The 16,477-nt window shown below is 34.9% G+C and overlaps 1 protein-coding gene across 6 annotated transcripts in view; it reads right to left on the bottom strand.

The window, feature by feature from the left end:
- The window catches only part of COL25A1 (collagen type XXV alpha 1 chain), a 451,863-nt gene that overhangs the window by 202,322 nt on the left and 233,064 nt on the right, over positions 1–16,477 (bottom strand). For all 6 annotated transcript variants that reach the window (XM_032860080.1, XM_032860071.1, XM_032860089.1 and 3 more), the window contains exons 3-4: positions 3,907–3,951; positions 1,841–1,848 (exon numbers count right to left, since the gene is read on the bottom strand). In XM_032860080.1, the coding sequence (XP_032715971.1) occupies positions 1,841–1,848; positions 3,907–3,951 (53 nt within the window). The remainder of the gene's footprint in view (positions 1–1,840; positions 1,849–3,906; positions 3,952–16,477) is intronic.

The raw sequence follows: 16,477 nt of genomic DNA, 5'->3' as shown, positions 1-16,477 counted from the left end.
ATATGTGTGGAGTGCCTAGAATATTACTTGCCATATACAGACATGTGTATTACATTTTGCATTATCGAGCTTCACAGGACTATAGGGTTTTTTTTATTATTATAAATCGAAGGTTTATAGCAATCCTGCATCAAATAAGTCCACAGAAACCATTTGTCTAATAGCATTTGCTCACTTTTTGTCTCCATGTCACATTTTGGCAATTTTCACAATATTTCAAACTTTTTAATTATTATTGTATTTGTTATGGTGATCTGTGATTAGTTATTGTGACTCACTGAAATATCAGATGATGGTTAGCATTTTTAGCAAGAAAGTATTTTTTAATTAAGGCAGGTACCTTGTTTTTGTTTTGGACATAATGCTATTACACAACTGAAGAGACTACAGTACAGTGTAAACGTAACTTTTATATGCACTAGGAAGCCAAGAACTTCATTTGACTCATTTTATTGTGTTTATCAGTAGTCTGGAACTGAACTCACAATATCTCCCAGGTATGCTTAAACATATTAGTTTGATTTTCTTTTCTATATAATAAGAAAGAACAATTAAATCTTTAGTGGAGAACCTGGACTACTAGATAGTCCCAAGAAGGGAGGGGCTGTATGGCGGCTGAAAACTTTTGAAGGTCCAAAGAGGAAATACTAGAACCCAGAATGTCACCGTATGGCAGAAGCAAGATTTAACTACCTCTTGGCATGTCTAATACTTACATCCAACAAAAAAAGCCTTGAACACTATATTCTGGCTATAATCTCTAGAGTTTCCTCTCAGTAGTAATGGTTTGTTTCTAGTTTTAAAGACAGAGGCTTACATAGGAAGCCAAAGACTAAGGCTCCTAGACCTGGGCCATGCCATCTGCCTAGCATTAAGCAGGAGCTGAAAGTCAGTTACAGAAGCAAAGTCACTTCTAACATGATTTATGTTCCAACCTTGAACGTGGCAGGAAGACTGCAAAAGATATTTGGAAGCCAATGCTTCCTCTGAATAAAGTAAATGAGTATACGCTAAGCCCCTCTCCCCAGACCATGCTGGCCTGTTAGATACGTTGCCAATGTGGAGTCTTTGAACCCTGGAGCAAACTGGCTATGCGGGATGAGCAAATATCTCAAGGCCAATGATCATTGCTACTGTAAACGTACAGTGGACAATGCAAACACTGAGGTCAAACAACAGATATCCAGGATATTATTACTCAAAAACACATCTAGCTCAAAGCTGACAAGATAATCTGTTCCTGTGAGTGCAAAGCAGTCTGGAATGCTACAGCTTTGACCTACTCAAGGAAAGAAAAAAGAAAGTGCAACCCTCCAAGGACTCCATCTCATGTTCTTTAAGCAGGCAAACTCCAACAAACTTCAAAGGGAGTGTTGCCTAAGGAGGGAGTACCAGACCAAGCCCACGGGGGATATCATTTCCATGATCATATTGCCATCTACATTTGGTGAACTGGCAAATGCAAATATTTCAGATACAAGTTTAAACAGATGAAAAAAGAAGTGCGAAATAGCATGGGGATTTGCTTCAAGAGAAACCTCAGAATTCCAGGAAAAGTATTTAATATTAGGAGCTTCATAAGTTATTCCAAAATTCCCAGGAGAGTAACTGGTTTGTGATCATATTAAAAATAAGGTTTTTTTTTTAATAAACATGTTTTGCACGTGAACATATGCAAAATAGTTTACTTAAAAAATAATTTCCCAACACTAAATACTCTTCAAAGGTCAGTAACATTTTTCTAATTGAAATATTGACTATATTTTCATGTCATAACAAAGTTTTAATGTACTTGATCCCAATTAATGTACAAAAGCCCAAATGCAGCAAATATACTTACGGGAGGACCTGTGGGGTGGGAGTGGGTTGGAGAGAATAAGAGAAAGGGGAAGACGAATTAGTGAAGATACAAAATATTAAGATTAAACACAAGATGAAAACATTGTCATAATCATCAGCAAAATACAAGATGAAGAAGTCATTTAGAATTCAGTAATTTTTAATCTTTTTATTAGGTCATGGACAACTTTGATGCCACATCAGAAAAGTGTATTTACATCTATCTGAACTTCAAATTTTACATGAAATTTCAATGGATGTTCAGATTCCCTGAGACCTGCCTATGAATTACTGAGGTTCATCTTAAGACTCATCTTAAGACTTAAGTCCTACTTATACCTAAAAATTTACATAAAATATGAATCAGTAGGATCTTTGGTCATTTATGATAGCCTAGTTAGAGAGAATTGATATATAACTTTCTTGAGTTTGATAAAGTGGTTAAATGAGAAATTTACCCATGATTTGTTCTAAGAGTATTTTTTCATTCAGTAGAATTGCCAATATATAAAGCACTAAACTCTAATATTTGTTTCTTTGAAACTGTACATCCTCATCAAAACACAGGCAATGTCTAAGAAAATTTCAATATTTCCACACTGTATATTCAATTAAAACACAAGTTTTTAGTAGTCAATAAGTTAGGAACTGACTTTTTAATTTTTCTATAAAACTTCACATCAGTACGAAAGGTTTACCTTCCCCCCCAATCCTGTTTATTTCCTTTGACAAAGATCAATTCACTGATTATTTTGTTCCACTAATATTTCATTATTTCTTTCCTTAAAACACATTTATAAACCATCTTCTAATATATTACTTTGTATTGTGAAAGGGATCCCTATACAAGCATCCAAGTATATAGAATAAATGAGGTTTAAAGGTAACTTTTAAGAACACTTAAAAGGAATTAAGCAGCTATACTGCCCAAATTACTGAATTTTCATAAATCCCTTTTACTTTGACATCTTTTGTTTTCTTTTCTGAAAAAGGAAATGAGACCAAGAAAAAAAGAAAAAATAAAAAACAAAAAACAAAAACACAACAACCCACAGCAAATCAATCTGTTGCTTTTTTTGGTAGGTTAGTGTTTCTGCTATTTTAACACTTAGAAATTGCTTGTTTTTAACATTGATAAGTACTTACTAAAAAATAGTGGAAAATGGTATTTCTTAGCACACTAGAATCAAACCTTCCATTTTTTTAAAGTGAAGAAAAAAACTCAAATAAAAAGAATATTTTTGAAACCAAATATCCCAATGAGTGTATACTTACTGTCTTGCTTTTTTTATAAAGTCTAAAACACCAAAAATGTCAATGACCATGTGAAATCTTATCAGGCCATCAATTCTTCCTTGCAAGGTAAGAGGAAGATACGTACAGCGATTTGGCCTGAAAGCAAAAACTCAACTGAAATGGGCACCAGGTCAATTGGTCCCATTTCAAATTTTGCTCATAAACTATTGCACGGCCTTGGCCGAATCACCTGACTGCTCCAGGGCCTCCATTTCCTCAACTACAAAATGAAAATGCTGGACTGATTACTGAGGCTGCTGTCATCGTGAAAATTCTAGGGTTATACAAGAGGAATAAAAATTCCAAATTTTGAAATGAATGAGAGTAAAAGCATAACAAAATTGTACCACTTGGATAAAATAACAATAAAGCTTTCCAAGACATGTGCCTCAGTGTCCCAAAGCAGATGTTTTCATACAGATCCTGCATTTGCTCTCTATGGAGAGTGGCGTGGGCGTATGGCCACACTGCATGCAGCTAGAAACCGTCGACTGTAGCAGGAAGGCCAAACTTCACCTGATGCAGTAAGTAACCCAAAACTGGGTCCCAGTGGTTATCAAACATTAAAAAGTAACAATATTTTCCAAACTTCTAACTACAGTTTGATGGAAAGAAGAAGATGAAAAATATTCTAGGTCTAGCGGAGGAGATTTAAACACACAAGCTTATGCGCAACCTTTAGAAAGACAATATAATCATTAATTAGGAGGAACAGATGCAGGAATCTAACCGAAACATTAATGACAAGGAGCAGCTGAAAGAGAGACTTACCAGATTCTCCTCTTCGGCCCCTCTTACCTCGTTTCCCTGGAGGGCCTAAAATATAAAGAATATTTTTTTAACATGGTTTTTATACTTTGTTTCTTATTCAAAAATGGCTAGTAAGTAATTTCTACAATTTATCACTGTTTTTAACTGACAACCTCAAGAAAGGGACCAGATATTTGTAAAGGCCAGCATTATCCTATCAGCATAACTCTTAAGCCTCATTTAATTATAAAACCTACACCAGATGTCTAAACATCGAGCATTACTTAAGAAGGATAAACATTCAGAACTTTCATTCATCCTGTCTGGATAACATCAATAAAGAAAAACTTTAATTGCAAATTGGTACTGTTGAGATTTCATGTTTCTTATGAAAATTTTTTTTCTAAAGGTTGTAGTATATTAATAATTAAAAGCACTGAGCACAAATGACAATAGTTTCTCTTCAGTCAGGTCCATCACGATTCCTTTAAAAATATTTAGTTCACAGTTAATTAAAAGTATATATTCATAAAGAAAATAATCCTTACAATATTTCCATTTTATTACATATGAATTTACATATATTGAAATTTCTCTAATGGAGAACCAGTGGAGTTAAAACCATATTTTTAATTGGAAAGTGTTTAGGTACTAGCTATAGGTCTCATTTTTTAAGGAGCTAGCTCATTATTGTCAGTCAGTAAATATTTAATCTTTACGATGATCTCACTTTGAAAGTGGAGGAAAAAACTTCTTTTTTTTCCCCAGTGAATTGCCTATAGAGACCACCTAGCTAGTATGCATCAGACTTAACACAAGATTCTAGGCATTCATGGCTTTTAAGCCATTGCTCTCAATTATATAATTTCTGCCTTCATTTCCTTTAGTAGGACTAGATCCCACTGAATTATGGTTCAGGCAAATAGAAAAGAATAATTAGCCCACAATGAGAATTAAGGTCTTATAATATTTGCTGGAAGAGGCCAAGGAAAATACAGACCCTCCTGGTTTTAAAGAACGACCTGCTAAGTTGGACTGATGACTTCAAACTCCAGAAAGTTTAAGAGACAAGCAGCACAGGCCTTAGCATCCAGCCAGCTTTCAACGGGATTCTGAGCTACCAACTTCCACATGGAAACACTGTCATGAGAACAGAAACATCAGTGGGCCAGTTAGTTTCCCCTCAAGCTCTTACATAGAGTTAGTCTGGCCATCTGTGTTTTGTAAGAGGTTAAAAACAATCAAATAATAAAATCGGTTGAAAATGTTAGGAGAATTTTTGCAGCAGAGTCAAAAACTGTTATTCAAAATTTCAGATTCTCTCTGTATTCTGGAATAAGAGAAACTAATTTCTTTCTCCTTTCTTTCTTTGTTTCCTTTTGCATAGAGTAAAATTTCTTGGATACTATTCAGGATATACTTGGCCAAACTGAGAGTAGAAGGAGAATCACATAAATAGGCAAATAAACTTAGTAGGACCCTAATAGGTATGAAAAATATATGTATTCACACACACACTCAAACATACATGCACAGAAATATATTGACATATTCTGATATTTACAATGTCCTTAGGATTAGGAATCAGATTTTCTTCTCTATACAAAATCACTTAAACTAAGTAGTTAGTAAACACTATATACTTAACGATGTCTGTGGTCTGCATAGGAGGCGATACAGGTTATGTATAAGATGGATGGGATGTGTAAGATGTAATAGAATAATTAGTATTCAAAACAGAAATGGGTATGTCCACAGGCTAGAAATGGACCAGAAATGCAAAGTGGAAAGCAGGGATAAAGCAGAGAACCTAGTTCTAGAACCTAGTTCTAGACAGAGGAATGATGGCCACAAGTACTATTTCTAGAGAATAAATACACAAAAGTTGTCTAACCAGAATCAGTGACTTAGAAATGCTAAAGACAAGCTGAAAAACAAACAAACAAATAAAAAAACCAACAACAACAAAAACCAAGTCTCTGGCTTAACGGCTGAAGAATACAGACATAATCTCTCAATCAGAAAATGAAGTAACCATCTGCTGGTTGGGTACCTAACTCTATGATATCTACAACATAAATCTGTGACAGGAGTCCAGAAATGCTAGTTTAGGACCAACCTGGTCTAGAAGGCTGAAGATGTCAGGTAAAAACAAACATAAAAGAACTAGGTAAAAAAGAGTGAGTACAGAGAAAAGAAAGGCATTCATAGTGAGAAAACTATAGCAAAAGAAAGAAAATACTTCCTACTCAAAATGGGTACACAAAAAAATTCCAAAACAAATGAAGAAATCTAAGGCTGCGACAGGCAATACTCAATAATAGGATCAAGAATTATTTCCAGGTAAAATTAATTTTTAAAAACCATCAGACAGGAGCACTTGGGTGGCTCAGTTCATTAAGTGTCTGACTCCTGATCTGGGCTCAGGTCATGATCTCAGGGTCATGGGATTGAGCCCTAAGTTATGAGCTCCATTGTCAACACGCCTGCTTAGGATTCTTTCCCTCTCCATCTCCCTTTACCCTCACCCTGCATGCATGCACACACATTCTCTATCAAATGAACAAATAAATAAAATCTTTTTAAAAAATCAGACAAAATTTGGTATGTTAATTATACTTTAAGAGATAAATGAAGAAGTAACATCTATTGAAGAGTAAGGGATTTAAAAGATAAATTTTTTTAAAAAATGTATTTGAGGGGCACATGGGTGGCTAAGTGGGTTAAGCCTCTGTCTTCGGCTCGGGTCATGATCTCAGGGTCCTGGGATGGAGCCCTGCATCAGGCTCTCTGCTCAGCGGGGAGCCTTCTCCCCCACCCCACCCTCCACCTGCCTCTCTACCTACTTGTGATCTTTCTCTCTGTCAAATAAATTAATAAAATATTTTTTAAAAATGTATTCAAAAGAAACTTTTAGAAACCTGGAAGATAATTAAAAGAAAAATAGTCATTGAAATTAAAAAAAATTAAAAGAACAAAATATTCAAATTCTAGCCTGGATACGGTTGAAGACCGAAGTGATGTAAAAGATGTAGAATGCAGCCCAGAGACAAATCCGATACTGATCTCTCTCTCTCTCTCTAACTACTCTGCTCTGAATGTTTGTGTGCTCCCAAAATTCACATGTTGAAATTCTAACCCTCAGCAATGATGGTAGTAGGAGGTGGGGCTATGGGAAGGCAATTAATTCATGAAGCTGGGACCCTCATGAATGGGATTAGTACCTTATAAAACAGACTCCACAAAGATCCCCTAACCCTTTCCACTCTGTGAGGATAGAGTGAGAAGACACTAGCTATGAACCAGGAAGAGGGCTCTCACCAGAAGATGACCATGCTACCACCTTCATTTTTTACTTCTCAGCCTACAGAACTATGAGAAATAAATTTCTGCTACTTATAAATCATCCAGTCTGTGGTTTTTATTATAGCAGTGCAAAAAGACTAAGACCCTATCTATCTATTTATATTTCTAATTGCCTATCTATCTACCTAGCTATTTATTTTTGTCAAGGAACAAAATTTTACTTATATCAATAAGAGAACCCAGAAGAAATGATAGAGACGTCCTTGTTTAAGAGATAATAGATGAGAGTTTTCCAGAACTGAATATCTGAGTTCTGAGGTTGAACTTATACCCCAAGTGGCAATAGAAATAAATCACACTTAAATGTAATAATGTTCAAGAATAATGAGAAAATGTCAATAACTACCAGAGGGAAAATTACAATGGAAGGTACTTAGGTTGACTGTTGTCTCACCCACATAAATATGTCAGAAGAGCCTAGTCCTGATTTTCATAACAAATTTCAGAAATCTCTAATTATTATTTGCTTATTGGAATTAGTTTCTCATTTTCCCCTGAAGAATGTTCCTTTTAAACAGTAGAACTTATCAATAAAAATAAATTGCATTCATGTTTAAAACTAGTTTGAAATAAACCATAAAAATAATTTAAAATATATTAAATTATGAAAAAGTGATTTTAAAAAAGCAATGACATCTTTTTAAGAAATTAAGAAACAAAGAATATTTCTGAACACATATGTCTTAAATATTCAATCAGAGCCTTAAAGAAATAAACCAGCGGAGCGTCTGACTCTTGATTTCAGCTCAGGTCATGATGTCAAGGGCTTGAGATCGAACCCACACTGGGCTCTGCACTCTGCAGGGAGTCTGCTTAAAGACTTCCTCTCACCCTCTTCCTCTGCCTCTTCCCGCCATTTGTGTGCACTCTCTTTTTTTCTCTCTCTCTAACATAAATAGATAAATCTTAAAAATACATATACCAAATGCTGTGGGAAATACATCTGTTATACTGAGACTTGAGAAAGAATAAAATTTAAGGAAATGGAAAAGATAATTGGCAAAACATACCTATTGAAAGTCAAAGGTTTTACAAAGAATTTCATAATATGTGAGAGAGAAAATGAAGCTGAACTAAGTTGTGATAAAGTAAGAATCTAAACTCAGTGAGGTTTACAAAAAAAATACTAGATTTGAGAAGAGGATGTTTCAGTTACTGTAAGAAACATAAGACTGAAATGAGTCTTATTATATTATATTAGGATTAGTGAAGTAATAAATTATGTAAAACTCTCAGAAAGACATAGATACAGATCTTGCTTAAAAGGGAATAAATAGGGGCACCTGGGTGGCTCAGTGGGTTAAGCCTCTGCCTTTGGCTCAGGTCATGATCTCAAGGTCCTGGGATCGAGCCCCGCATCGGGCTCTCTGCTCGGCGGGGAGCCTGCTTCCTCCTCTCTCTCTCTCTCTGCCTGCCTCTCTGCCTACTTGTGATCTCTGTCAAATAAATAAATAAAAACTTTAAAAAGAAAAAAAAAAAGGGAATAAATAGAAATTCTGAAAAAGTCTATTGTGCCTCTAAGACAATTTGATTGTGCTTGTGAATTTAAGGGAAAAATCATTTTTAAACAAAAATGATAGGATGGGATGAATTTAACAATAGACAGCTGGCAGATCACTAGAGTGAGAAAATGAGAAATCAGAAAAGACAAATGATAAATGTTGCCCAGACAAAACTGATGTTAATAATAGTGGAGAAAGATAGTGACTGTTTCCATTCCAAACTGAGTGATGAACTGTTGGCCAGGCATGAACTCTAAGAACAAATAGAGAAGCTAAAACCTGACTCTTATTCACTGAATTTGGCCAGATCCTTGTAGCAGAAATTTTCAGTGAATTCTATCAGCAAAAGCCATGAGTCTGCAAAAGAAACTGGTTCGAGAATATGAATGGGAAGCTATCAGCAACAGAGGAAGTGAAAATTTACAAGCAGAGAATTCATGAAATGAAGAATGAGTCATGGAAAATGGAGGGAGGCCATAAAACCAGATTGCTCTCTATAATAAGAAAATTCATGACACTCGGTGCTCTTCATGTTACAGAGTTGTTGCTTGAAAGACAATGCAAACCATCAACCTGAGATAGGCATTGAAAAAAATTAGCCATGATGATAATGCTTTAAAGACCTATGTCAACAAACCTAACTTGAGACACATCTGGGTCATCAAATCACATCATAGTAAGGTGTCTTAAGCCAAGCCAATTCTTTTGGTCCCAAACTAATATGGCTGAAGCACTCTACACCTTACTAATGGCATACCCAGCTGTCACAAGACTTTTCTAAGGTGAGATATCTGCCAAGAAGTAAACATGCTTACATATGGGCCTTCCTATATATATATGTATATATATATATATATATACATATATATATACATATATATATATATACATATATATATACATATATATATGTATATATATATATACACATACACACACACACACACACACACACACACACATGGGTGGTTATGGCATATGTCTGGAATACCCTTATCTGGTTTAGCAGATAAACTACCCCCAACTGGTCAGTTCTACTCCTATTACTTGAATCTATTCATTCTTTCCCACCCCTACTAGTATGTCATGGTGAGCTTAAACATAACCTTTCTGAGTACTCAGAGAAGAGATTTTTTTACTAGGATTTAACTTTTCTTTGTAAAATATTTTACCACCTATAAACATTTACAATTAAATAGGAAGAGTTTGAGAAAAGTTTCAGAACTCATAATGGGCTAGGGTTTTGTTTTGTTTCATTTTTATCTCCTGCTTTGTATTTCAACAAACATTTCTGACTGTATCTATTCTGGGGTGGGGAGGGAATAATGTGGATAGAGTTCCTGGGTGGCTCAGTTGGTTGAGCATCTGCCTTCAGCTCTGGTCATGATCCCAAGGTCCTGGGATTGAGTCCTACAACGACCTCCCGAGCTCCCTGCTCAGGTGAGAGTTTGATTCTCCCTCTGCTCTTTCCCATGCTTGTGCTCTCTCGTGTACTCTCTCTCTCAAATAAATAAATAAAATCTTAAAAAAAAAAAAAAGAAAGAATATAGATAGAAACACAAGAAAGAAATCAAATCATAATGGATCACAGATTTAAACATGAGAACAGAAACTATAATCTCCTAGAATAAAACATAGTGAAAAGGCTCCTTGATATTGGTCTTGGCAATGATTTTTTGATTATGACACCAAAAGCACAAGAAACAAAAGCAAAAAATAAACAAGTGGATTTAAACTAAACTAAAAAGTTTTTGCACAGCAAAGGAAATGATCAACAGAATAAAAAGTCTATGGAATGTGACAAAATATTGGCAAACCATATAACTGGTAAAGGGTTAATAGCCCCCAAATATAAGGCATTCCTACAATTTAAAAGCAAAAGAAGAAACCACCGGAATTAAAAATGGGCAAAGAACCTATTTAGACATTTCTCCAAAGATAACTACAAATGGCCAAAAGGTATATGAAAATGTTTTCAACATCATTGAACCATGAGAGGAATGAAAATCAAAACTACAATGAGATATCATCACCTAACACCTTGTGTACTGTTGGTGGGAAGGTAAATTGGTGCAGCCACTAAGGAAAATAGTATGGAGATTCTTCACAAAATTAAAGCTGAGACTAACCTACAATCCAGCAATCTCATTTTTGGGTGTTTATCCAAAGAAATTGAAGTCAGAACCTCAAAAAGAAATACCTGTACTCCTATGTTTATCACAGCACTACTCACAATAAGATATGGAAAAAACCTAAATGTCCATCAACAGCTGAATGGTTAAAGCAAATGTGACATATACATGCAATGAAATATTATTCAACCTTTAAAAAGAAGAAAATTCCTGCCATTTGCAATAATATGGATAGACCTGAAGGGCATTATACTAAGTGAAATAATCCGGATATAGAAAGACAAATACTGTGTGATCTCATTTATATGTCCAATCTAAAATAGTCAAACTCACAGAAGCAGAGAGTACAATGGTTATTGCCAGGGCCTGAGAGGAGAGGGAAATGGGAACATGATGGTCAAAGGGTACGTAGTTACTGTCATGGAAGATAAGTTCTGGAGATCTACCATGCAGCACAGTGCCCATAGCTAACACCAGTGTTCCATATATGTAAAATTTCCTAAGAAGCTAGATCTTATGCTAGACACAAAATAATAGTAATAGAGGGTGGAAGGAAACTTTGGGAGATAATGGGTATGTCTAGGGCCTTGATCATGGTGATGGTCCCACAGATGTATATTTATCCTGAAATTTGTTGAGTTGATAGATTAAATATGTACAGTTTTTTACATGTCAGTTCTATTTCAGGGAAGTGGATTTTTAAAAAAGAAACAAAGGGAAGACTCATCTCCTGAGTGATCATGCTTAGATGATCTAAAACCTCAGAATAGGGAGAACTGTGCTATCTTATTACGAGAATGACCTAATGATCACTACTGACATGGGTCATTTGTGAACTAGTTCCTGAATGAATTTCCATGAAAAAGATAATGAACATATATAACAACATAAACTAGGAGTTCACTAAAGATTAGCACCTTCTTTCGCATTATTTATATTACCTTGTTATATTTAATCAATAGTAGTAATGTATTTGAGTATTTAATAAGAAAAGTTGAGTGTGTGTGTGAATAAGATTGAGAGAAATTAATGTTACCTTCCAATTAAAATATTCAAAGGGGCAAGTTAGTATAAAGAAAGAACATGGAATGCAAAGTTAAGAGACTTCAAGGTTTCCACTACTGTGTAAATTGAGCTGACTTCCAATTAACCTCTTTAATTTTAGTCTATTTAAAGATCTGGTAAATAATACTAAAACCACCCCCTTTTATATGATTATTGTGAGGATAGAAAACCATAAAGTGCTATTTACATAGTTAAGTGACCGTTTCCTTTATTTCTCATAAATTCCTTGAAGCTTATAAACTATTTCCAAGATATATTACTGTCATATTCATCAATTGAAGTAGTAAGACTTCAAAATTCAAATTAAACAATTTGACACCTCCTAATAAAAAGCTAAATTGTTTTAGTTAGTGGTTTCAACTCCAGAGGCAAAGAGACTCTTTAAGAGTAAGAGAAATGATATAAAAATGCCACAAATAACAGTAACTATTCCAAAAATTAAGTACTCTTATCCAGAGACCTGGAGGCAGAAAAACAGAAAAGATAAGGCAAGGGAAAGAGCAGGAGACTGAGCTGGTAGTCAGGGAGGGAAAGGACAAGTAGGAAGCAGGAAGCAGATGTTGAAGTCCTGTGTGTCCGTGCGTGCTGGTGTAGGGGGCCTACAGGAGAAATGTGTGCAAGCCTAGGATGTCCCTCCCCTACACCCAATCTCAGGAATAGGTCTCCAACAGCTGCAGATGGCTCTCAAGAGGGAGGAACCTGTCTGGGCACAGAGGAGACAGCCTTCCTGAAACAGGTTTACCTTCATTCATTCTAGATTAACCTTACAAGTAGGCACAGATTAATTTCAGAGCCTTCCCCAAAGTCCCCCCACCTGCTTGTTTGCTTAATGCCTGAAATTCTTTTAACATAGACCAAAGCTTTTCATTCCACAATTAGAAATAAAAGGCTTAAACAGCAAATGCTTGGTAGAAGTACAATATTAGCTAAAATGTATTTTCTCTGTACTCATAAAATGTCTATAGTACAACATACCCAAGAGGTCATGTAGCCCACAGATCTTCATAGCGCTTTATACCCGACTTATGAGCAGTTCAGTGCCATATTGAATTGTAACCATTTGCAGTAAAAGTTCAGCAGATTAAACAAGCTTGTACCTCAATGATTCATATTTCTGCAAATGTAAGATTGAAGCCAAGAGAGGTGAAAACAACCTGCTGAGGGTCCCACACAGCAGACACCAGCTTCCTGATTCCAAGCTCAGTGCTCTCTGACTCAGCATGCCACTTCTCACTTCTGATCTCATAACTCCGTAGATTGCAAGACTGGACACAACCAGCGCCAACTTTCCAAACAGCTTCATTTTCTCAATGGCCTGCTTTTTCTTTTTATAACATGGCTACTTAGGCAAATATACTATTATTACTTGTTCTACTCTCCCACCAGACTGTAAGCTCTTGGGGGTATAAATTCCCTTGTTCATCCTTGTGTCTCTAGCAACTGGCATAGGACTTAGCACTCAATGAACTTTTAAAGAAATACTGCCTATGGGCAATTTGATCATGCCAACATTATTTCATATGGTGTTAATTTTTAAAAGAAATAACTTTTTTATTCAGGAGATTTATTTCCCAAGATAATTTAGATCAGCATGTACTGCACTATATGTAATACAGACTTGCTTGTTTTAAATATCTTTTATGTGTGTGTTTTTGTTTCAAATTTCCTCAAGTTTCTAATCTCCATGGAATGTCACTTTATAAAAGAAAGTTAATCATAATAAATAATAGGTAATAATTAAAGAGTGTTATTCAGATATACGTTATTTATTTTAAAGGCAATGAGTTCAATTGAAAAGTTGTAAAAGTATGTTTCTCTCTTTTTTTTTTTTTAAACACGAGAGACACACTAAGAAATGTTTTAGGGTATTCTATTCTAATAAGTTATTCCAGTAATAAAAAATATAAAAATTAATTGTTTGTTAGTAAAAATAGCTCATTGGTATTTTAGTTAGAAACAACAAAAATGGAGTGGCTCAATTTTTACTTTTTAGCCTAAACCAGGCTATATCATAATCTCAATAAGGAGAGGGATATCTATAATGTACCAGACTCCTAAGGTTAGTAATTAGAAAGGTTTTATCAAATTCCTTGAGGAAATTTTAAAAATCAAATAAAAAGATCAAATCCTTGAAGTAATCTTATGAATATTCTTTTCATAAATCTGCTTATTTTCTAGTTTTTACACCAGCAAGTTTTTCCTGGTGATGATTTCAAGTTAAACTTATGAAATGTAAAATATGTGCAGAAATTGTGTTCAATTAATGAGGATAAAATAATGTGACTTATGGAAGATATTAAAAAAACATTTATTATCCTTAGGTGGATAATAAATGTGAAAATATTAGGAGTGTACACATTAGGACACCTAAAGCTAACTGAACGGATATGTATGTGTGCACTGGATTAAATGTAAAATGATGTACTTCCTTGGGGTAGTAGCCAAATAGTTTTAAAGAAACTAGTTTAGAAAAAAAATGGGGTACTTATTCCAAAATATATTTCCCATTAGAATTTTTAAACAGCTATGCATGCCCTTCTGGCAAAGTATGTTTTTATTTTCTCATGAAATGCATTGAGAACAAGACTTTTGTTTTATCTCTTTCTACATTTTTGTCCACGTTATAATGGAAATTTTAACAATTGCCATTTAAATGTTTTAAATAAATATAAGCAACTTACATCAGAATCGTGGTAAATGTAATTCTCAACATTACTATATCATTGGCATTTTTTTTTAATTGGTTGAGTTCCTATGCCTTGTTGAGGGCGTCCAATGGGCCAAAACTGACTTCCAAACTTCTTTCCTGTTACTCAATGAAAGTTCAGTTCTAGCTTGTGCTTGGTTTAAATGAGGCACTTCAAGTTTACTCAAGAATTAATTGATAATCATAAATTTTATAATGAAGGGAAAATGATCATATTTATGAGACAACTGGGGACTCTCCCAAGAACATACTGAAAAACAACTGCACTTCACAATTAAAGAAAAGGATTTCCAAACCAAGTGCAATGGAATCTTTTCTGGGTTTTATGTTGAGGTTTTGTTTCCAGCAAATGAGGAGTTGTCTTTATTGCTGTTTTCAATATTTAGATAATAAATACAGTACAATAGTCAATAGAAACTGTTCAGGACTACAAATAGTCCCATGTTACAGTTCATTGACTTTAATGAGGTCTGATGTGGCACAGTTGTTATTTCTATCATTCGTCTCCCACACATAAAGTGTTTCATTATTATGGTACTAGACGTTTTACCCCATGATCCAACAGGGGATTTGTCATGACAACATTTTCTATTTCTACTTGCAGGGAAGGGGGCTGCAAGATGTCAGAGAGTAGGGGTTGGGACAAAGAAAGATGTGTTTCTTTGTAAGATTATATGCTTTATAATGAGTGGTAATTACATACACAATGTAATATATTAACATGAAAAAAAGTTTAGTTCCCAAGCTTGCAGAAAAATCTAAATGAGACTCTAGATTCTATGTTTCTAATGGAATGCAGAGCAGTGAACAGATCTTTAAAGATAAAGAGAATTTTTAAAGTAACAGAAAAAAAACCCAAGATCAATGGTTGAATGTAGTTCTTCATATAGTCAATAAATAATGTTAACTCTTAATATATCAGAGATTGAAACAATGGCAAATGGGGGGGGGAGTGGGCTAATGGTAACCGGAATTTGTTTTCATTAATGGTTCTGCAATACCACAAGCTTTTGCCAAAGAGCTGATGGATGAATTAAATACAACAGCACCACATATGCCATTACACACATGTCAATGGCCCACATTTCTTTCAGCTGGTATTAAATGAATTATTTAGCATGCCCATTGCTAAAGTTAGTCAGCAATGGGAAAAATGATCATAAGAGAACTGGTTTAACCCTGAAAATTAGTGATGGAAAATAGTACACAAAAAGTAAAGAAGAAGACATCAGAATAGGAATAGGAGTACTCAAGGGGGAAGGGCGCGTGCCAAGGAGGAAGGAGAAGGGTAAGTGAAAGCAACCAAAGCAGGCATGAGAAGGCAAGGGTCCCTCTGTGCAACTCAGCCATCCTGATGGCCCCATAGTGTCATGGGGAGAAAAACAAGTACTTTGACGTAATGATAGGGATCATGATGACAGTTAATATTTGGAAGTACTCATCAATCATCTGGCACCAGATTAAGTACCACCCATGCATCGTTTCATTTATATATACTAGTTGAGTGATATCCTTATAATTGTGGAAAGCGATGCTATAAAGAGGTTAACTGTCACAAATCTAGTAAGTGGTTGGTTAAGGATTTAAACCCAGACACTCTGGCTCCTAACTTGTCAATTCCAAAACTAAAGACTTGCTTGTTTACTAAGCACCCTACATGGAACACTCTATTTTCTGAGACAAACACGCAGAGCTGCCATTAAGGAAAACAGAAGCTTTAAATGAAGTTGGAAAGAATTGTTTCATGAGTATTCCTGAAGGTCTCTGTTTACAATTCTAGTCGATAGGTTTATTTTCAGCTTCTCATTCTAAATGTAAAA

The sequence above is a fragment of the Lontra canadensis genome, unplaced genomic scaffold (genome assembly GCF_010015895.1).
Source record: "Lontra canadensis isolate GAN:19392208 unplaced genomic scaffold, GSC_riverotter_1.0 scaffold1, whole genome shotgun sequence".
Taxonomy (NCBI): Eukaryota; Metazoa; Chordata; class Mammalia; order Carnivora; family Mustelidae; genus Lontra; species Lontra canadensis.
The sequence above is the reverse complement of the archived record's forward strand: the minus strand, read 5'-3'. Positions and strand labels throughout refer to the sequence as shown.